We start from the raw sequence: 22,106 nt of genomic DNA, 5'->3' as shown, positions 1-22,106 counted from the left end.
CTTCCGCCCTCGTCCATCCATAACCTCTCCCCCTTCTTCCGCCCCTCTTTGCTTCACCCCACCCCCCTTCCTCCCCCGTCTATTTCCAGCCCCCGCTCTCCCGTCCTTTCGACCTCACCCTGCGTCTTGTCCTTCCCACTCTCTACCGTCCATCTACAGCCTCTCTATCTTCTACCGCCCCCTGTGACCCCCCTCTTTTGCCTTTCCAGCTCCTTATCCGTTCTCCTGTTCTCCTGTCCTTCCGCCTCCGTCATCCACATTTGCCCCCCACCATGTCCTTCTTTTGTCCTCCACGCCCGTCTTGGCTGCACGCGTGACGGGTCCGCCCACTTCCGTCCCTTTCACAGCCCCCACACAGACCGACTAACAAAAGAAAATATGGAGGGGCCTCGGGGATATATATACCAGACGAGGGCAAGGCAGTCACATCCAACCCTCAGACTCCATCACTGCAAACGTACGGACGGCAAATGAAGGTAAAAGACTAATGTACGGGTGTGATCCAGAGATTCGTAAAGTTGGCAGTATCTTGGGGGGTTGGCGCCTCTGGTCTTCTTTCTCTGTCTTATTTCACCCACACTGTCCCCTTTACTTTCCTTGCATACCGTGTTACCTTCATTAATTTCCTCCCTGTTCTGTTTGCACATGGATGGCAAAGAAAGGTAGGATGTAGAATGGGAGAGAGGGCAGGGTTCCTTTTCTGGACTTAGCATCGGTGCTCTCCTTTCTTTGTCTATTTCACTCAGACTTTCCACACGCACACGGACGGTGACAAAGTATGACAAAAGCGAGCAGGCAGGGTTCTCATTCTTGGGTTCGCATCGGTACTCCCTTACCTCCTACTCCTCCCTACCAAGCTGGATCCCTAAGTCCAAATTAGGTTATTATCTGACTTTATCTTCTACCATGGCACTATATTCTATTCTGCCTAAGGTGAGAGCACATCAGGAAAGAGGCCTCTCCACAAAAAAGGGCCATATTATTAAACATTTTGGCGCCCAAGCTCACATATTTGATAAGGCTTTCGTAGGAGGTTTGGGCATTTCCAGGGGTAGTTTAATAACCTTGGTGGTAGTTTGACCCTTCTTCTGTACCACGAAGCTACAAAAACACTCATTAGAACCTGACTGACCTCCTTTTCGGCCTTTGGAAATAGTTGATGTGAGATGCGGAAGCGTCTAAGAATACCAATCCTGGCTTCAGGTAGGAGGGTAGTGATGCATTTTCACCTCAGGCTAAACAGAGTGTGGCAATCTCTTCTCCTCGCCCCCAGATGCGAGGTGCTGGTGTCTTGGCCGCGGCGGTGCTGGTGGTGGCGTGGGCCGAAGTCTGCACAGCCTACCCCAGGGACATGACGGTACGTACGTATAGGTCTTCCTCAGACGGTGTTCAAGCTCATTCTCCGCTTTCTTTGTTAAACTTTTTTTCTCCGTTCCCTGATGTCTTTGTGATCGTTTCCTTTACTGTAAAAAATAACAGAAAAAGTTTCCTGTAATAAGTCCCTTTTGTCTATAGGAGGTTGTTCTTGAGCTGCTTCCTTTACTTTTTTTTTTTTTTTTTTACAGCAGAGGTGACAGTGCAAGGGCGTGAAAAAAAAGAAAACAATAATGAAAAAAAAAAAGAAAAAAAGCTCGCTACTTACTGCTCCTGAATAGTGTCCAAAAAGATAAATCAATTTCGGGAGGAGAGGTGTCCTGATACCCTCCTCTTGAAAGAGTTCAAGTCGTAGGCAGGAGGAAATACAGATGAGGGAAGTTCGTTCCAGAGTTTACCAGCGTGAGGGTTGAAAGAGTGAAGATGCTGGTTAACTCTTGTATAAGGGGTTTGGACAGTATAGGGATGAGCTTCCGAAAGAGGGCAGTTTAGAAAGCAAAGACTTGTGCCAGATTCTATCGAAGGCTTTCGATATGTCTAGCGCAACAGAGAAAGTTACCGAAACGGTTAAGAGAGGATGACCAAGAGTCAGTTAAGAGAGCAAGAAGATCGTCAGTAGAACGCCCATTACGGAACCCATACTGGCGATAGAAGGTTAGAAGTGGAAAGGTGCTTTTGAATGTTCCGGTTAAGGATTGATTCAAAAGCTTTAGATAGACAGGAAAGTAAAGCATTAGGGCGGTAGTTTGAGGGATTGGAACGGTCACCCTTCTTAGGAACAGGCTGTACGAAGGCGTACTTCCATCAGGAAGGAAAGGTTGATGTTGATAGGCAGAGACGAAAGAGTTTGACCAGGCAGGGTGTCAGCACGGAAGCACAGTTTTTAAGGACAATAGGAGGACTATATATATATATATATATATATATATATATATATATATATATATATATATATATATATATATATATATATATATATATATATATATATATATATATATATATATATATATATATATAGAGAGAGAGAGAGAGAGAGAGATAATCATTCAAAAAGTTCCCTGTAATAATTCCCTTTTCTCTGTGGCAGGAGAAGGGGCAGGAACAATTCGCGGTGAAGGAGATGGCGCCGCACAAGGTGGTCAGCGCCGGAGTCGTGAGTACTGAGTGGCTTGTCGGGCCGGCTTCCGCGGAAGCAGACCCGACTGAAGTTTAACCATAGTTTACATGACTTGGCCCGTATCCTCAAACACTTCGGAGCTTGCACACGCACACTTGATAAGGCTTCCGTAGAGGTTGTGTTAGTATTTCCATGGGTAGTTTCATGAGCCTAGTGATACTGCAATTTGACAATTAAGGCTTCTGTCCCATAGTTATAATTTACACCCCTGGCCCCATACTCTCAAACCTTTCAGGACTTACACACGCACACTTGATAAGGATTTCGTAGAGGTTGTGTTCGTATTTCCATGGGTAGTTTTATGAGCCTAGTAATAGTTTGACAAGGCTGCTGCACCATATCCTTGAACCTTAATTAGGGAATTCACACATGCACATTTCACAAGGGTTTCGTAGAGGTTGTGTTAGTATTTCCATGGCTAATTTTATGAGCCAAGTAATAGTCTGGCAAGGCTTCTGCACTATAGCTGTAATTTCCACCCCCTGGGCACATATTCTCAAACATTTCTGAGCTTAGCTACACACGCACACTTGATAGGACTTTCGTAGGAGTTGTGTTGTATTTCCATGGGTAGTTTTATGAGTCTAGTGATAGTCTGACCAAGCTTCTGCACCATGGACGTAAAAAAACACTCATGAAAACCTGACTGGTCTCCTTTGAGGCCTTTGTTGTTAGAAGCGAAAGCCCTGATGTGTACAGTCGTCAAAAGATGTATCGAACACCCATGGGTCTTTGAAATAGAACTTGAGCGAAATATATATCGGCATGGTGTTGTGGCAATGGCTAGTCTTTCCATTGGTACCAACTTAACCAACACAACACCATGTCAATAGATTTCTCTTATATTCTGTTCCAAAGACTCGTGGGTGTTCGATATTTTTCTTGACGATTGTTGTACACCTTCCTCCTCTCACTCCCCCTTCCCCTCTACAGGATTACGAGGTGCGGGAGTACGAGGCTGCGGCGTGGGCGTGTACTGAGCAGGAGGGGTCCACCCAAATGAAGGAGAAACTAATGAAGATGTTTGTCGCACTCGCTCAATATCTTCAGGGTGAAAATTCCCTCGGTAAGACCTGCATATTTTTTTTACAGCAAGGGAGGCAACTCAAGGGAAAAACAAAAACAGCTACAAAAAGGCCCGCTAAACGCTGCTCCGACAAAACAGAACTAGAGGCTTGAGTTTAGGGAGAATGTTGAGGTGGGGTGGGGGCATACGCTACAGCTGTGCGTGGCCTCGGTGCTCATCTCCGTCGCATTGGCCCTTGAGCGTGTGGTGTTAACATAAGTTTTGCTGATTTCTGGATGTTGGTTGTGTGGTGTGATTTATAAACGGCCACAATAGTAGTTACAATTATAGTTCGATTGTAGTTGTCTCCTTTTAACTGTAAAAAAAAAAAAAAAAAAAAAAAAAAAAAAAAAAAAAACAGGCGGTACAGCTAATTAGCAATATGGTCACGCAGGTGTTGATCTGAAGATGGCCGGCCCCGTCACCACCTACAAGGAGAAGTCCCAAGAAGGCGGTCTGAGGATGCAGATGTGCTTCTACGTCCCCAGCGAGCACCAGGCCAACCCGCCCGAGCCCACCGTGGAGGGCGTCACCGTCATCAGGAAAGGCAAGATGAAGGTTGCCGCCAGGTTAGTGAAGGCAGTCCAGGAAGGTGTTCACTACTGTGTTGGCTCCTTCTCAACTCATTTTCTTGAGATTAGATATTTCAAGCCAATTAAACACTTTTCTGCTCTTAAAATGCATAAGCAACATGCGTTTTGGGCATTATATGTTGTTTCTCTGGATCATACATCAATAGAAACATACTGAAGTTGATATTATACATCAATAGTACATAGGCTACTGTGCCTTAAGTATTTTGATGATTTCACACAAAATAGTTGCAAACGTATCCAATTTTTTGTTCTCCTGTATATTATAACAGTTGATTTTTTCTCTTGGTTATATATCCTAACCCAACCTTTTGATATTATACAAAAGCTTTAGGTATTTGAAACAAAAATTAATCCATAGCTACTTAGCAGATGTGTTAGAAAACTGCAGTGTTGTTACATTCAGTTCCTCTTAGTTCTTACCCCTGATGAGTTAGAACCCTGTCTGGAACACTGAGCTGACTTAGGGATCCAAGATAGGAGTAGCACTGTTGACTTTATCTCAACTTCCCAGGTGCCTTACGTGTTGCTTTACTTCCCTATCTTACACAAGCACTGCCTTATACTGCATTACTTCCCCACCTCAGGGCTTTTGTAGCTGTAGAGAAATCCATGGAAGAGTGGGAGGCAGGGAAGCTTGCACTACAGAAGGCGCTGACTGATGATGGGGTCAAGAATATCAACTTTGACAACTATTATGGGTAAGGTTTTGAACCAATATGGAACGGCATTTGTTTGTTTTAATTTCATTTTGCATTCTCTATATTTCTTTTTCCTTTCCCTTTTTACTTGCTCAGCCACATTTCTTTCTTGAGTTTTCTTAAAAAGTTCCCTTTTCTCTTTTACTATCCTCCTTATCTCTTCTGTCCACCATGGATTTCCTTTTCTTTTTTCATCCCTAACACTTTTTTTGTTGTAGTTAACATTATTTCTTTCAATGTTCCAAAACCTTTTTCAATATCTGTACTATCTTTTACACTTTCCCATTTCTCACTTAAGGCCTCTGCCATTTCACGTTTATACTCATCTTTTATTCCTTTTCCTGTAACTTTTCTATCTTCAATATTTCCTTTTTTACTTCACCTTTCTTTTCAAACACCCACTTTTCCTTCAGCCTTAATTTTGTCAGCACTGCAAGATGGTCAGTCATCGAACATTATTCTTACTACCTTCGCATCACAAATATCCTTTCTAAGTCTTCCATCTACGGCCACATAATCAATCAATCCTTTTTGCTCATTATCTTCTCCCCTCCTCCATGTGTATCGGTGGATATTCTTGTGCTGAAAGAAGGTGTTTGCTAGGAACAGCCCCCTCTCAGCACAGACGTCCACCAGCCACTCTCCATTTTCATTCTTCCCAGGTCTCCCCCATTTTCCCACCACATCCATCACACATTCATCACCCACTTTAGCATTCATATCTCCCATCATAATAAGTTTCCTTTCTTTCTCAAAACTCTTCAAACATGTATTCACTTCCTCCCCAAAAACTTCCCTTTCTCTCAGTCCTTTTTAACTTTTCACCTTTACTGGTGCATAAATACACACCCATGCATACTTTACTAAACCTACTTTTCCTTTCACCCACACAGTTCTTGATCCCTTCCAACCATAATCAGTCACACCATTCCACACTCTTTCAGACATCACAATGGCATATCCTTCCTTACTCCTGCCTCTATACTTCTCATCCATCCCCATCCATACAACCCCCCCAGGCACACCCTCCCATGTACTCTCTCTACCATCACATACCAGTTCCTCTAATATGTGTTTCACTCACTCCCAACACATCCACTCAACCATTCACAAAATTTTCAATCATCACTTTCCTCTTTTCCTCATCACCTAATCCATTCACATTAATAGACACCAGTCTCATGCACTCCTTTCTCTTCTGTCACACTCTAGCCATTGCTCCTGCCTCTAAAACTTTTGATAAAAGTATTAGAGGCCACCAATGGGTTGCCAGTCCGATGTGGTATTATGGAGACTTGCTTCTCGTCCGGCTAAAAGGATTAAAAACAAGATAGCTGATGGTCGCTGCCCCCCTCCCCACCTGTTGCCTCTCTTTATATTTTCTATCGATATTTTTATACTGACTGCTCTTCTGAACTTGCTAACTGCATGCCTCCCCCTCTCCTGTGGCCCCGCTGCACTCGACTTTCTACTCTAGCTCATCCCTATATGTACTGTCTAAATCCCTTATGTAAAAGTTAACAAGAATCTTCATGCTTTCATCCCTTGCACTGGTAAACTCTGGAACAATCTTCCTCTTTCAAGAGGAGAGTATCGAGACACCTCTCCTCCTAAAATTGACCTCTCATGCGACCACTCTTCCGAACTCTTTTTTATAGGGGCAGTGTTAAGTGGGCTTTTTTTCTCATTATTATTTTTTTTGCTTTTAAGCTGCTTCCTTTACTGAAAAAACAAACAAACAACAAAAAAATGGTTTAGAAGTCAGTCACTGCTCTAACAGCACCCCCCCTGACAGTCCACTTCCTCCTCAGAGCCATGTACAAACCACCTGGGATGAAGGAGCGCGTCACGGAGGTCTGGTACGAGATGAAGGAGTGACTTGTGGAGCACTGAACCCCGACCCCTACCCTGCGATCCTGACCTCTTGTCTGCACAACCTTCAGTTCCCCATTTTCTTGACTCAAAGGAAAATTCTGAATGATTCATCCACAAAAAATGAATAATTGAGCATCATGTATTTCGACGTACAAGTTTCATGAATAAAAATAATTGTGGCATTGGTTACTTTCAATAAATGAGATACAAATTTAAGATCGTTCCAGTGAGCACCCCAACATTTGGTTATTGTGATGAAGCTACTGACAAGTTTTATATATTCAATGCACTATGAACAGATGACCCTCTCAATTGACTTTGACCTTAGGGACTTTCACTGCTGACGTAGGGAAAAAAAGTTGCTGGAGAAACCATGATGAAGACTCACGGCATAATCACAAAAGGAGGCGGACAAACCCTTATAGATGTTGCTGAAAATAATCCCTTAAAAATTTGAGTATATTTTTTGACAAAAAGGAGCCACAAATATGGACGTGGGAATCTCCCTCAGGGGCGACAAACGAGACCGACTGCATCCTCAAAAACCGGGAAGACATTATACAAAATGAAAAGGTCCTCAACAAAATAAATGTTGGTAGCAACAAGAGAATGGTTAGCAGTGTATAACTGATAATAGATGGAGAACTAAAGTTACAGACGTGACCAAGAAATTGTAAGTCATAGTAGACAGAGGACCAGGTAGAGATGACATAAGAACCTTTGCCAGAGCAGGACGGAGTGCACTAACATCAGAGAGACAGAGAGAATCTTGGGAAAGACCTTTGTCCTGCAATGGACTAGTAATGGTTGATGATGATGATGACGATGGTGAATCCCGAAGCTCCTTGAGGATGTTGAAAAAATAAACTACCAACATGTATAAATTTACTAAAACAATTATTCTTAATAAGCTACAGTACTGACAAATGAAAAAATGTTTACTCATGACTCAGAGCTGACCATGTAGGACATGAGGTGGCCAACCCGATCCACATTAGAGCGAATGATGTGTTGGATGCGCTCGGTGTAGTGCCGCGCCATGGGGGGGTCTGGGGCACGCTGGTAGTACCCTGAGGGCAACTCCTGCCACCGGTCTGGGGAGGGCGTGTGGTCCCTCATGAACATCCACACGTCCTGGAGGATACAAACCAGCTCAAAGGGGGCCAGGACAGCAACAATCTGGGGCAGCATGTGCAGGGGGCCGGGCAGAAACTGAGCCGTCACCATCACTTCCAAGAGACGGTGTGTGGCAGTGAGAGCCTCTGGAGCCTGCTTGGTGGTGGCCAGGGGGCAGGTGTTCCAGAAGGCAGTGAGGGCAGCGGTGAGTGCCCGCACCAGCACCGAACAGTAGCTCAGAGCAGCGCGGTGTGTGGCCACAAACTCTAGCAAGTACCATGCCACGGGGTAGTCATCAAAGGTCTTCTTGATGGCAAGATCCCTCTCAAAGGTGAATTTGATGTATTCTTCTGGCCAAGGAAAGCCATTGAACATAATATCTGGGGATATCAATTCTACAAGCAGGAGGGCAACAGTGGAAGCCCCCTCACCATTGGGTTGTGCTGCACAGCACACGCTGAGAGTGTTGAGCAGCAGCTGTGTATGGAACTTGACTGTGTCTGGTGAGGGTGTGGAGGATTGGTTGTGCTTTGAAAAATGTCCGCTACCTATTGTTCCCATGTGGAAGATGCTTGTGTGAGACTGAGGAACCTTCACCCAAGAATTGAACTGTCTGTTAGCCTGGATCAACAGTTCCCCCTTAGTGTCCTTAGATGAAAAGTCTGGCTTTTTCACATCTCCGAAGAGGTGAGCACACTCAGGCTGAAACACACTCTCCACAAGAAGTCTAATAATCTGGTTCAGGCCAAGGGATGAGCAAGACAGCTGACTCAACACACGCTGGCACCTGCCAACACCAGACACCTTTTTGATCGAGCTTGTGTGGTGTAGGCTGCTGTAAAAGTAAAATATAACAGCATGGCTGAGAGACAACACATGGCCAACAGCTATTGGCTTCTTTAGAGGCAGCTGACAAAGTACCTTCATGGCAGCAGTGCCTAATACAGGGTCATTGATGAGCTCAGATAAAAGTGGAATGTTAGTCAACAAAGCATCTGTAAGAGACGCATGAATGTGGAGTCTGTCTTTGTGGTTTTGGCAGAGAAGGGTTTCCAGGCTGTTCAGTGAGTTGAGAACAGTGAAGGTTGCCATCTGTGGCTGCAGTGTTCCGGCCAGTGCTGTGGACAGCGGTGAGGTGTGTGAATGTCGAGCTGTTTGATGGACCATGAGGGCGGTGATTACGGCAGACAGGATCTCCTGGTGACCGCTGGCACCGTCTTTGGTGGTGCAGCGTAACAAGTGTCCGAGGGTCGTGTTAGCCGTGGCTGGGCCTTGCTGCACAACAACAAGAGTTATTAGTTGTTTTAAGTGGTTTATCAAGGTCTGGTTCCCAGGTGTTGAGATTGTTTGCTCTACTAGACCAGCCACAGGGGACACAGCCCTCCCGCCCACTGCCATGCCTACATCGCTGCCGTCCAGCCCACCGCCACGCAGACCAACCAGGAAGGGGATGTGGATGCGGCCTGGATTAGTGTTCCTTCTCATGTAGGTGACCATACATATTTCACTCACTACTCCTTGCAGAATGTTGTTAACAGCACCAGCCACTGAACTGGGCAGCTTTGAGGCAGGTGCAAGAGCTTGCAGCAGGAGGTGCAAGATGGAGGGTGCTGCAGAGCCACCAGTGTCCAGCACTAAATGAACAACCATTTCCTGAAGCTGGCAATGAGAGATGAAGTACCTTGGCACCCACCAGCTGACCTGGCTGGCAAGGGCAACCAGGCGTTCACTGGGCATGAGGAGGGTGTCGAGGCCCGACGTGAGGGCAGCCAGCACGGCGCGGGACCTGCTGGTCACGGCTAAGCAAAGCAGAAAAGGCACTGATGCCTGAGCCTCAGCATCTGTTGCTCCATCAAAGGTGCGCAGCAGGATGGTGTGGAGGCTGCGGCGAATGTCTGCCAGGTGGCGGTCTGCCAGGTGGTTTAGAATCTTGTTTACACTAGCCAGTTGGTGCTCAGGAGGGCGGCCATGGCAGGACGCAAAGCTGCGCAGCCCGAGAGACAACACCCGACTGATGACTGTGGCAGGAAAGGAACAGCCGACATGGGCCACCAGCCAGTCCAAAGCAGGCCCACTAGCAGCACTGGCATCCAGCAGGGCTGCCACCGCTGTGTCTGGGTCATGGGCCACACACTCCACCGTCAGGGCGGCCAGAGTGCGTGCAGGACTACAAGACAACCAGCCGGCGACCACCTCCTCCAGTGTTGCATCACCACGCCCCACCACAGTGTTGGCCCACTCCACCGACCACCGGCCTAGCTGCTCAACAGCCCACTGACTCACAAGAGGACCCCACACCCCTGGGGCAGACTCCAGCAGGTCACCCAGCAGACTCTCAAGCTGTCCTGAGAGGCCTTCATCTTGATTTTCATTTTTCCGTGAGCCTTCTCCCCCGCTATATCCTCGAATGTGCGATGACACCTGAGGCCAAGGAAGTTGTGTTTTTATCCTTAAGAAGATACATTTCCTTATACTAAGCTGGTGATTGCACTCATATATTAATCTGTAAGCTGTGTACTTACCACAGCTAATCAATTGTCAAGTAAAACAGCTGCAATTATTCATGTTTCAGTGGAAGTAAGTGTCCTCCCTGAAGGACATGCATACAGCTAAACTTTGTGCAGAGGAGAGTGTGGCTGTGTGCCCCACACACCGACCCTTGGTCATTACATGCATGTCCAGACATGACTATCTGGTACTCTAGAGTGTAGGAGGCTACACTTCCTCTTGAGAGAGTATGAGCAGTTTGTGAAACAGATTACTCTGACCAGAATGAGGACCTGAATGATATCAGCCCTGTCAGATGCAATCTCCAGCCATTACTACCTTCTTACATTAACTAGAGATCAATTATTTGTTCTCAAAAGCTACTTATCCTCATCAGGGTTATTCTTGTGGATAGATACAGGTAGGTGTATAGAAGATGAAAAGACGTAAGTCAAGGATGGCTATGCCCACATTTCCTTATGAGTTTTGTATTACCCATAAAAAGTGAAGGTCATCCTAGTCATGTCTGTGAATACATATCTGATTCTTAGGTTTGATCAATTTCTCAATTACTGAAAGTTGAGCAGAAACTTTTGCTGACTCACCTGACTGGAGAGTGTGTGGGCCAGGAAGGCCAGCGCCGCAGGCCGGGCCGGAGGTAAGTTACGCAGAAGGAAGAGCGCTGTTTCTGCTGTGGTCTGTTCATCTCTCTCACTGGAGGCATCTCTCCTCCCCCCATGACTTCTTTTGTCCCCATTGGCCATGGCCAGACCCAGGAAGCGGTCCAGCTCAGAAAGGAGAGTTGTGGTGGAGATGCCCCGGCCGCTGCTGCCGCCGCCCTCCATGTTTGCCCCGTGCCCTGGCTCCATCGTGTCCGTCACCACCATCTTACTTAGGCACCACAACCTCTACACACCTGCAGTATCACACAAGATTATTACTCTTACATAGGTACAAGATCTGTTGAACAAGGCTATTTCCTACAGGCAAAAACATATCAGACTAATGTTGAAAAGAACATAGAAGTACCATTATTATTTTTTTTTTTTTACAGCAGAGGAAGCAGCTCAAGGGCAAAACATATAAAACAAAAAGCCTACTATGCACTGCTAATGTAACAAATGACAGGTTATATTTCTCTGAGTGTTTACATGACAAGCTCAACAATGTTACTGCTGAGACACTTCTGAAACCCTAGAAATAGATAAGATTAATGTTGAAAAGGGCGTAGAAGTGATATATAATAGATGACAGGTTATGGTTCTCTGAGCCTACCTGACAAGTTCAACAAGGCAAATAAATGCATAGCCATTATTTAGCATGCATAATTGAATACTAATTTAAACCAACCTAACTTAGTCTCTGTGGTACAGTGTTTAGCATTCCTGACTATGAATCTGTGGGCCTGGGTGTGAATCCCAGCCAGGGTAGTCAGCATGCAGCCCACCCAGTTGTTCATCCTTCCTATTGGGATGGTTGGTAAATGGGTACCTGGGGAAACCTGTGGTGTAAACATTGGTGATGAGGACTCTCTCGAGTGTGAGCATTGCCTGACCTGGACTCATGGTGCTCAAAAGTGTTCAGGCCTTCCACTCAAAGCCTTCAAGAATGTTGTAGAATTTTCCGCCAAAGGTGTATGTTATGTCTGTACCTCCTGTCGACTAGGACATAGTCAAAAACAACCTAGTAGCAATGATTTAGCTCAACTCTTTGAAACAGTTAAAGTAAGTAGTGCAGTTGCCAAGCTGTCTGATGAGATCAGAGTACTTAGATCAGGTTCAGGGCCAGTCACTCCAGCTCCCGGTTCAGTTTCAATGCCTAGCCCCACAGAAATTAGGAATATCTTGCATGAGGAGGCAGTGGAAATCAGAGAAAAGAGCGGACTCTGTGATCATCCGTGGTTTGGGCTCAGATGTTGAATCCCTCTCTCAGAAGTTTGGGGATGTGGTGTCTTTTCTTTTTGGTGTTGGGAAATCTATCGTTTTGGAGGAAATTGCGCCCATTAAGTCTGGCCTATGTCGTGCTAAGATCAAGGATACTGCTGCTAGACGTGACTTGCTAGATGCGGCGAAGAGACTTAAAAACTAATTTTGATAGTGTACATCACTAGAGACATGACAGTCAAACAATGGGCAGTTCTTAAAGAACGTCTGTCCTCTCGAAGGCAGGACTCTAACAGTGGTGCTCAGCCCCCAAATATGCTGCCCAAGGATGCCAGTAGTGACGGTGGTGGAGCTATTGATGGACTTATGTCCTCGGAAGGAGCCCATAGAGTAAAACTAACATCAGCAAGTAACGGCCACACTGCTGGTCTTACTGCAAAAAACTAGCTCCACCAGCGTTATCCAATAATCACATCCTTTGTTCTAAAGTTTTTAATGTTGCACTTTCCAATTTAAATAGCTTATCCAATAAAGTTTTTTATGTAAATAAGTTTTGTCATGAGGAGAATATAGCCATATTTTCAGTCACAGAGACATGGCTGCAACCAGTTATAAAGGATTCAGTTGTTAATATTGATGGCTATTCTCTATTTCGTAATGATTATGATTCCTTTTTTCCTAAGCATGGTGTTTGCACCTGTGTCAGAAATGATATCAAGGTTTACAAGTTTAACGACGCTGGCTCCTTTCCCAACACTTTAACTTTATGTTGGATTTGTATATCCTAACAGTTTACCGTCTGTTAGGATATACAAATGTCTGCAGTCGTCACTAGTCTTTACTGCTCTAGGCAGTAAACTATCGTCGGCAAATAGTCTAGTGGAAGAGTTAGGCGTTGACAGTGGAAGATCGTTAATGTACAGGAGGAAAAGAAGGGGTATGCGTGAAAGAGAAATTTGAAGGTTGTGTAAATAGTCTGTATTAATAGAAGGCAGTCTGTAAAAAGCAGCAATAAGAAGAGATTTACAGTTGAAGGTTTGTAACTGGACCCAGGTAATTTCACAGTCTGTGTCAAGGTCAGGCCTATGCTTAACACAAAGACCCGGCTTGGTGGCGATGATAACACCGCCATCATTGCCGAGGTCTGCCGGGCGGTCTTTACGGAATAGTCACGCTAAAGGGGGGAGGGAAAATCTCACTACTGTCAATGTCTGGGGTCAACCAAGTCTCTGTCCCTACTATTATGTAAGGATCGTGTATAGTAATTAAGTGGTGTAATTGGGCTATTTTATTTTTTATGCTACGAAAGTTTATTGTAAGTAAATGGAGGGAAGTGTGGTTATGATGTGGTGGTAGAGGAAGTGAAGGGGGAGGTGAGGAAAGTGAAGATACAGAAGAAACGGGAGGGGGTGAAGAAGTAGAGGAGGGAGGTGAAACACGAGGTGATGAACAAGGGGAAGAAAAGGAAATAGGGACTGGGGAAAGTGAAAGAGTAGGATCGGGGGAGGGTGATACGGCAGACCTGGGTATTAGTATTATTAACGATGCTATCTCGATCCCTACTTAACCAATTGTTCTTCTGTTACCATATATCTAGTCTGCTACTATCTATTCTACTATTCCAACCATCAAAACTCCTGAAAATTGACAGGGAAGAGTGCAGAGATCAAAATGAATGTGAAAATCTTTGCCTGGCCCGCCCAATGATGCCCAGTGGAGGATGGCGCTGCATGGGATTATCACGTCAATATTCGGGATGTGGGAGAGACTGATACATAAAAGACATAAAGCCTGCAAGATCTAATTTCTCTCGATCATTAGGAGGAGTTTTAGACTAATAGGTCAACTGGAAATAGGTAAAAATAGGTAATGTTATGCTCTGACCTCCTGCAGTTGTTGTAGGAATCAACTCGCAACCGCAAAATAGCTCGCAAAGAGATGTATTTTTTTTCTTCACTCATTGCTATCGTTTGCTTGTACTGTTTCGGCTCCAATACACGGCAAAAACATCAGGGGAACACTTTTAATCAAGAGAATGCTTTATAACAAACGAATAGGAAGGATTTTAGAAAGAATTCCCTTACGTTGATGTTCACTCAGTTCCTGCTTGTTTGGTCTGTTGGTCTGGTGTGTTGTTTTCTTGCGGGCAATATCAACCATGACAAAGATCACGAGTGGACAAACTAGAACAAAACCAGGTAAATTAAGGCTTTCCAGCTGTGTATTCCCCAGTGCGCATACGTGGTGGACAGCGGAGCGACTTATTTCTTGCAAGGAAGTATTTTTCACCACACCGCCCGTGTTATGATCAGGGGTTGTAGATGTACGACAATTAATGCTCTTCTTTCTCAGGTCCTCCCTGGTTCTTATTTACACTTACATACTTCCTTTTCTATTTTCTTTTCCTTTGTTTTGTTCATTTTTGCTCACCTGGTTTATTCAAATGGTTTACTTTGGTCTTATCTTTTTGCATATCCGTTTTCTGTGTTTTGTTTATTTTCTACTATTGCACTTGTTACTTTCATTTCTCTATTACTGCTGAGTTCTTTTTTTCCAACATTGCATCAAAAATGTTTTAGTGAATGGTAGTAGGTTCATGTGGATGGTTTGGAGGTAAACAAACGGCCAGCCAACGCAGGTAAACAGCCCCGCCGCTGCCCTGCCCTGCCTTGCCCTGCCCTGCCCTGCCCTGACGCCCACGACACAGGTGCGCGGCGCGGCGGTGTCCCTGCCGCCTGTCCTGCAGGGGAGGGCGGGCGTGTGCTGGGGTGTCCCGGGGTGCAGGGTGTTGGTGTGCCTCGTGTGGTGTCGTCGCTGCGGGCCGCGGTGCCTCGCCTGCCGCCACACACCTGGACGGGTTATCTCTGAGTGGCTGGACAGCAGGAAACGTTTTGCACCTAGGACTGGTCCTATTAACGCGCTCATACCTCGTTTCTTTCCTTACGAAGTACGGTTACTCTGGATGATTACTTCTTCACACTTGCCCCCAAAAATAGCTTCACAACTGCATAGGATACTTGACGTACTTAACAGTCGTAAAGGTTGGAGTGCAATCAGTCTTAATTACTGCACAGACCAGATCTGAAGGCAGAGGTGCCTTGGAAATTCTAAGTCCATTGTTATACTATCATATTGGCTAACTCAGCCTCATCTGCTAAAGTTTCAGAGACCTTAGCATTCTGGGTTCTCTCCTGGTGTGGCATTGTATTCTGTCCCTTTGTCAAGTTTTATTAAAAAATAAACCGCATATGCGGGGTTTGCTATTTTGTCCATTTCATTCACTTCACTGTTTTAATAGCTTATAATAAGCTTACCTTTGATCTTATGCTAGTTTTCATGAAAAAATGGCCAAATTCAAGGCTGACTTAGACTCCCTAGCCTAGGTCCGCTTTCACAGCTGCACCGTAACCAACGCCCCGATCCGTGCCTTTCACAGTTGTTGCTTTCGTGGTATCGGCAACTTCCAGCCTGGTGACGATCATGACAAGACGAAGGTGCGTGATCCTGTAGTGTTGGCATGCCGGAGCGGTGGGAAATGTCAACATTACATCAGAATGTGCTAATCACACTGACGTGATCATTTTGATGTAAATAAAACCCACACTGGCAAACGACAGAGGTATATTTTTACCAAGAATTTAGCAAGAATTTGCGTTATTTACTAATTAATTGCATTGGGGAGCCTCCCCGACTACCAGAGCTGCGTTACCAGAGGTTCCAATCTCAGGTACTGATGCAAACAAACAGTGCCGCAAAAGATGACTGTGAAAGCAAATTTCTTGTTGGTATTGGCGATCGCCGCTCATTGGTAATGATCAATACAAATGAAAGTGACTGTGAAAGTGGCCCTTAGCTATCACTGAATGGAGAGTAGGCTATCCCATATACCTGACCTTGAATCAGAAGAGAACTCTGAGGAGATAGAAGGACAATCATTGATCAAAGGTAAATGTATTATAAGCTATTAAAAGACAGTGCAAAGAATGAAATGGACAAAAATAGCAAAGCCTGCTCATGTGCAGTTCAATTTTCGACAAAACTCAACAAAGGGATGGCATATGATGCCACACCGTCAAGTCAACAGTTGACCAGATCCGAGAACTTTGCATTCTTGTGGTATGCTGAGATGAGTTTTGACAGGGACTACTCGCAGCCTACATTGATCTCAAGAAGGCTTTTGACTCAGTGCATTGTAAGGCACTCTGGGACATTCTGTAGAGCCATGGGATCCCTACAAGGATTATTCACCTGACAACTGGCCTACTCTAGGACAGAGTGCTGTCAAGTGTGGTGGAGGCGTATCTGGCTTCTTCCCAGTTAATTCAGGAGTGAGGCAGGGGTGTGTCTTTGCTCCATCACTTTTCAGCACTTGCATGGACTGGGTATTAGGCAAAGTTCTTGATCAAAGTCATTGTGGAGCATTTGATGGCAACATCAAGGTCACTGACCTTGTGCTTGCTGCTGCTGCTGTACTTCTCACAAAATCGCTGTAGGTCCTGGTGATGACTCAAAGTGCTGCATGGAAAAAATGAAGCCTCTTTAAGTATCTTTTAACTCAATTGTGCTTCCTGACTTCCTGTATGGCTGTGAGACATGGACACTGAATAGTGACTTGGAGAGACGCCTTTGGTACCAAGTTCCTTAGTGGGATCATGGTTTATAAATTGCTGTAATGAGTATGTTGAACTAGCAACTATGCGATGAAACAGAATGGGGTCCTTCATTGAGCTCGACCTGCCTCCTCATGGCTTGGAGCTATAAAAAAAATTATGCATGCGGACTTTGTCAAATAACTTTTCTTACAAGTTTTTCGTTAGTATTTAGAAATCACATATTTTTCTCATTGCTACGGAATAAGAGACACTTGACTTAGTAGTAGTATTTAAGAAACTGGGATACGCAAGAAAAAAAGAATTGAAATATATATTTTTTCCCACAGAAACAATCGTCACATGCTCTGTGTTGTTCTTTTAAAGTTCAACATAGTGAATGTAAATTTATAAGATGCTAAAGATGTTTGTCTTATGATTTAAATTAGAAATAGGAACTAAGTTAAGACTCACTGCTGGGAGCTTATAACATGTTTTGCAGCAGTGCAAACAAACTCCTGTGCTCTGATTGAAGTCAGAGGAATGCATCGTGTGTGAGGCAGGGGTGTACCAGCTGGAGGAATGTTGAGTGGCAAAAGTTTCAACACCTTCTACCACTACTTATAAGAAATTGAAAGCATAACACCATTGTTTAACTTCTCTTTTCTTGCATGAAGAATTTTTTATATTTTTTTTATATATAATGAGTCAGCATTGATGCATTCCTGTGAATCACTGGATGGAGTCTTGTAGGTAATTTGTGATTTTTTTTTTTTGTCAGCATTCACTATTATTATTCATAGATATAGTATATAGCACACTAGATTTTTTTTTAAAAATAACAGTGACCCATGACAACTCTAATATATGATACTAGTTCAGTGCAGTGCAAAATGCCACTCTTGAGCCTCACTGGAGGATCTGAGTTTGTTTTTTTTTGGCCAGAGAGGTTTCAATCAGATGGCTCAGCTGAGTGATGGATCCTTTAAGGCCAGTTACCAGCTTAGTCCATGGATGCCAACTCTGGCTATATGGTTACTTGGCATGCCTCCCAGTTTCTGATCCTGCTCATAGGGTTGTTTCTGTATGAGACAACCCTGAGTGGAGGAGACCAAAGGGATGCCTACATAACTCATGGTTGGGGCAAGTCAATCTATCCTTCCTGGAACGACTTAGGATGGATAGGGCAACTACCTGGGAGCTTGCTCTGGGGGAACGCTGGGAGTGGAGGTGGTGAGTGAGTGAAGCAACGTGCCCCTGGGCACTGAATAGTGACTTGAAGCGGTAGATTGATGGTTTTGGTGATAAGTGCCTACGCAGAATCATGGGATATCGCTGAAATGACTTTGTGTCATACTGGCAATTACTCCATGAGTCTGAATTGAGGCCTATTATGGTACGTGCATAGTTCATGAATGCCAACTCAGGCTATATGGGCATTTGGCACGACCCAGAAGTTTACTCTGCTCACGGGGTTGTTTCTGTAAGAGACGATTCAAAATGGAGGAGGCCAAGGGGACACACTCGGGGTTCTTGGCTCGACCAAGTTGATGGATCGTGCCATGAGGTACTTAGGATGGGATAGAGAGCTGAAAACAAAGAGAGAAAAATAATTTAAGGATACAAAGGAAGGAAAATAAAGGAGATGAAACCTGAGAAGCAGTTTAAAGTGTCAGAGGTCTAAAGAAGAAGAAAAAGGGAAAGGGGTCTGCTTTGAGATTTGCTTGGAGGGACCCCTGGGGTGCGCGTTATAGGGTGGGTGAGGCAATGTGCCCCCTGCGGCATATTCCCCTATTGACTGATTGATTGATTGAATGTAACGGATATTGTTGACCCAACGACCACTTTCAGAAGCATTGAGTTTTTGTTGTCTGCTGGGGACAGCTCCACACGAAGAAAAACTCATTTATGTGGTTTTAATTTCAGTTTATTTAATTGGAGAAAAAGCTCACCTACTTTTTTCTCCACAGATAAAAATATGAGCTCTGGACAGGAGCAAAGGGAAGTGAAGGAGGGAGGTGATGGCAGCACACAGGACTACCAGGAGAAGGCAAGAGTACGCAGGAGCAAGAAGCCAGAGATCCAGCTGTATCGCCCTGGTGCCCTCCGCAGCCTACGCTCCTCCACTTCTGGGGACCTGCCCCCTCACAGCCCTGACAGCCAGGCCTCCAAGCCCGACACCCAGGGAGAGGCCAGTGACGGTGGACAGAAGAGTGATGGGGTAAAGAGAATGTCTACAAAGGGAAGAAGAGAGAAAAAGAACGTGAAGGAGGGTGTAGGTGCAAGGGGGAATGATAGAGGGGAGAAGGGGAAGAGAAATCAAAAGGAAGTTGATAGGGTCCTCCCATCCAGGGAAGGTGATGCTGTCACTACAGAGACACACTCCCCTGTCAAAAGTGAGGAAAGGCTCCTTGGCAGCAGGTTACAGAAGGAGCCTTTCCAGTCTAACTCTGATAACAACATTGCTGCCAGTGATGTTATTCCCACTAAGAAAATTTCCCCCTCGCAGCACACTGAGGAGGCAAGCTTTAGGCCTGAGTCTACCAAAGAGAATAATGTGAGGACATCTGAGGAGAGAACCATCCCAGCCTCCCCTGATGATAGAGGCAGTGGAAGAGCGAGCACGCTGCCTGCCACCCACACACACCCTGAAGGCAGTGAGAGAAGCCCGTCCACGAAAACAAGCCCAGACAATCCTTTTAATAGACAATATGGCAAAAACTTATCAAATCAAAAGGAGAGAAGAGTTCCAGAAAGAAAGCCTCAGAGGAAAGGGAGAGAGGAAACAAAGCAAGGAAAGATTTCAGAGAAGTCATGGATTGAAGAGGCCCAGTCAGAGAAAAACTTCCTTGACAAGCACAGTGACCCCAACGTCAGTAAAAGCTCGGCACCTCAGCACGGACGGCCCAGAAACAACAGAGGCAGCAAGGAGTACTATGCAAGGATGCCAGAGACTGAGCACTTTAGAAGAAACCAAAGAAATGTTTTGGAGAGGCCTAACACTTATGGACAAAAGTCAGATACTGAGAAGTCGCCAGGCATTACAGAAGTAGCCCAGATGCAAGAGGCAAAAGGAAAAGGCAGTTATGGAAAGGCAGTGGAAGCTGAAGGGAAGCTTGGAGGGTCTCGTTACAATAACAAAAATAACAAGTCACATTCAGAGTGGACCAGGTCAGAAAGTTACAATGAAGACTGGGAGAAAGAATTATGCAAGAAGCCCCAACCAAGGAGAGAAAACCCGAGGGGCATCAAGGGGCTTCAGAAAATGCAGGAAAAGACAGATGCCGAAGCACTGCCGGATGTTGAAAGCTTAAAACTACAGGACAATAGTTCACAGAGTGTGCAGAGACTGGCAGCCAAGGTTGACCAGTTGGTTGTCAGCAAGAACACAAGCAAGTCACCCAACTCCAAGAAAAAGGGTCAGGGTTGGGCAGAGAACCAAAGAGAAATCAGGAATTATCTTCAACCAGACTCTAAGAAAGGAACATGGTTGGAAGATCAGTCCTCTGCCAGTCTCTTAGAATCCCCCGATAAGCATAAGGCAGGGAACAAAGGTGAGAACAAGGCTGCTGCAGCTAGTAATACAGCACCGAAGGAAAATGAAAAGACCCCAAGAGCTAAGAGTTACTCCAGTGCCAGAGAAAGCAGAAGAAAGAGAGGGAACAGCAAAACTCAGACCCAAGGGAATGCTGTGTCCAACCATAGTGAGGAACTGAATATTGAAGTCACTGTGAACAAGGACACTAATGAAAGGGTTGCTCACTTCCCCCAGAAAAACGAAGCAGATTTAGGTGAGCTAGGGAAGCGAGGGGCTCTGGAGACCACTAGTAGAAAAACTGATGAGGGTCCAGTACACCAGCGAGGAACTCCTGAGGCTCCCAGCAGCAGAAAGACCAATGAAGGGGGTCCTGTACACCAGCGAGGGGCTCCGGAGACTCCTAGCAGTAGAAAGACTGATGAGGTTCCATTACACCAGCAGAAAGGAACAATTTATATCAAGAACAAGTCTCCAAGGTTCAACAGATCGTCCGAAGAAAAACACACTCACAGGAGGTATGGCAGTGAAGATGAAGGTGTGGAAAACTTGAATCTGACTGATGCCGAGGATGATGATTGGGGCCGAGAGGTGGACAAAGATGTCTCGTGGTGTAACCAGTCCGAGGGCAAGGGCAGACTCCAAACGTGGGAAGATGAAAAGCTGTCTTGGAGGACCAGGAGAGTAAAGCGCTACTCAGAAGGAGAGGATTCTTACCCCCCCAGAGTTGAGAGTCCTGGTCGCAGGGGCGGGCTAATGCAGCTACCGACAACCACCTCAGAGAGTCTCGCCCCTGAGCCTGCAGTCCATCGCCAGTCTGTCACACCACCAGTAGTCATACAGAAGCATCTTTACAACCCCAACAACCCAAGCAAACCCGAGGCGGTGGTGCCCAGTGCCCGGGACCTGCCAGTGACCCGCGAGTCTCAGCGAGTTGCCAGCTGGGGCAGCCCGGGGGAGGGTGCAGGTGGTTCGTCCTTCCCACACGGGGGACAGGCCAGTGAGTACCATTTGGAGGGGGGAAGCAGCACCAAGGTGGACCCTAGTCTTCTATACAACATCAGTAAGGGGGAGATGGATATTAATTACTACGTCAGCAGTAATCAGCTGCCCGTGGAGTTCAGGCGCATCATGGACATTCGGAGCCACCTGCAGGGGTGCTACCGGCAGCTCCTCCTGACTGACATCCGGTTGTGTCAGAAGAAAAACATCGAGGGCAGCCTGTGGAAGACCCTCTACTACACCATCATCGAGAAGCTGCGGGAGTACATCAGCCGGGAGCCAAGTCTGAAGGCGCGCAGCCAGGCCACGCTGCTCATGCTGGTGGACGAGGGGCTGTGCTACCTCCAGGACCTGCTTGAGGCCCTGCAGCAGGAGTACGGCTTCACCCTGGAGGACTACCTGGAGGAGGATGGGGAGGTGCGAGGGCGGGTGAGGGTTGCGCTGCTCTCAGCCCAGAAGCTGCTGCTGGCGCTGGGGGACCTGGCACGCTACAGGGAGTACAACAACGCCACGCCCAACTACATGGAGGCAAAGAAGTGAGTAGCTCAAGACTTTCCTGTACGTGTTTGAGACAGAGACAGGCTTGAGGGAAGGAGGAAGTCAGTTCTGTATTGCTGAGTAAAGTCGGTTTCATCAGGCATGACAAAATAAAGGTGAAAAATTTTGGATGGAAATAAAAACAAAAGAAATGGAAAGAAGTGAAAA

At 45.8% G+C, this 22,106-nt stretch overlaps 3 protein-coding genes across 7 annotated transcripts in view; 2 read left to right on the top strand and 1 right to left on the bottom strand.

Annotated features, from left to right (window-relative positions):
- Nucleotides 1-393: 393 nt before the first annotated feature.
- LOC127007523 (heme-binding protein 2-like) lies at nt 394-7,005 on the top strand. Its single transcript, XM_050878660.1, has 7 exons — nt 394-476; nt 1,274-1,357; nt 2,465-2,530; nt 3,488-3,620; nt 4,015-4,189; nt 4,801-4,914; nt 6,726-7,005. The coding sequence occupies exons 1-7, from the start codon at nt 471-473 to the stop codon at nt 6,790-6,792; spliced, it is 645 nt and encodes a 214-aa protein (XP_050734617.1). The 5' UTR covers nt 394-470; the 3' UTR covers nt 6,793-7,005.
- Nucleotides 7,006-7,661: 656 nt separating this feature from the next.
- On the bottom strand, nt 7,662-14,337 carry LOC127007522 (integrator complex subunit 5-like). Of its 3 annotated transcripts, XM_050878658.1 has the most exons (4): nt 14,160-14,337; nt 11,743-11,893; nt 10,998-11,308; nt 7,662-10,326 (listed from the first exon to the last, which is right to left on the bottom strand). In XM_050878658.1, the coding sequence occupies exons 3-4, from the start codon at nt 11,277-11,279 to the stop codon at nt 7,732-7,734; spliced, it is 2,877 nt and encodes a 958-aa protein (XP_050734615.1). In that variant the 5' UTR covers nt 11,280-11,308; nt 11,743-11,893; nt 14,160-14,337; the 3' UTR covers nt 7,662-7,731. The 3 variants fall into 3 exon arrangements, with proteins under 3 accessions (XP_050734615.1, XP_050734614.1, XP_050734616.1); XM_050878657.1 differs by lacking the exon at nt 11,743-11,893; XM_050878659.1 differs by lacking the exons at nt 11,743-11,893; nt 14,160-14,337 and adding an exon at nt 13,902-14,109.
- A 22-nt stretch (nt 14,338-14,359) lies between these two features.
- The window catches only part of LOC127007521 (telomerase-binding protein EST1A-like), an 86,388-nt gene continuing 78,641 nt past the window's right edge, over nt 14,360-22,106 (top strand). Inside the window, exons 1-2 of one of the 3 annotated variants that reach the window (XM_050878655.1) lie at nt 14,360-14,913; nt 18,835-21,937. In XM_050878655.1, the coding sequence (XP_050734612.1) occupies nt 18,843-21,937 (3,095 nt within the window). In that variant the 5' untranslated portion in view covers nt 14,360-14,913; nt 18,835-18,842. Of the gene's footprint in view, nt 14,983-15,006; nt 15,223-18,834; nt 21,938-22,106 lie in introns of those variants that run through there. The other 2 variants (XM_050878654.1, XM_050878656.1) reach the window with 2 other exon arrangements.

This window comes from Eriocheir sinensis, chromosome 35 (genome assembly GCF_024679095.1).
Source record: "Eriocheir sinensis breed Jianghai 21 chromosome 35, ASM2467909v1, whole genome shotgun sequence".
In the NCBI taxonomy this organism is placed as follows: domain Eukaryota; kingdom Metazoa; phylum Arthropoda; class Malacostraca; order Decapoda; family Varunidae; genus Eriocheir; species Eriocheir sinensis.
The sequence above is the reverse complement of the archived record's forward strand: the minus strand, read 5'-3'. Positions and strand labels throughout refer to the sequence as shown.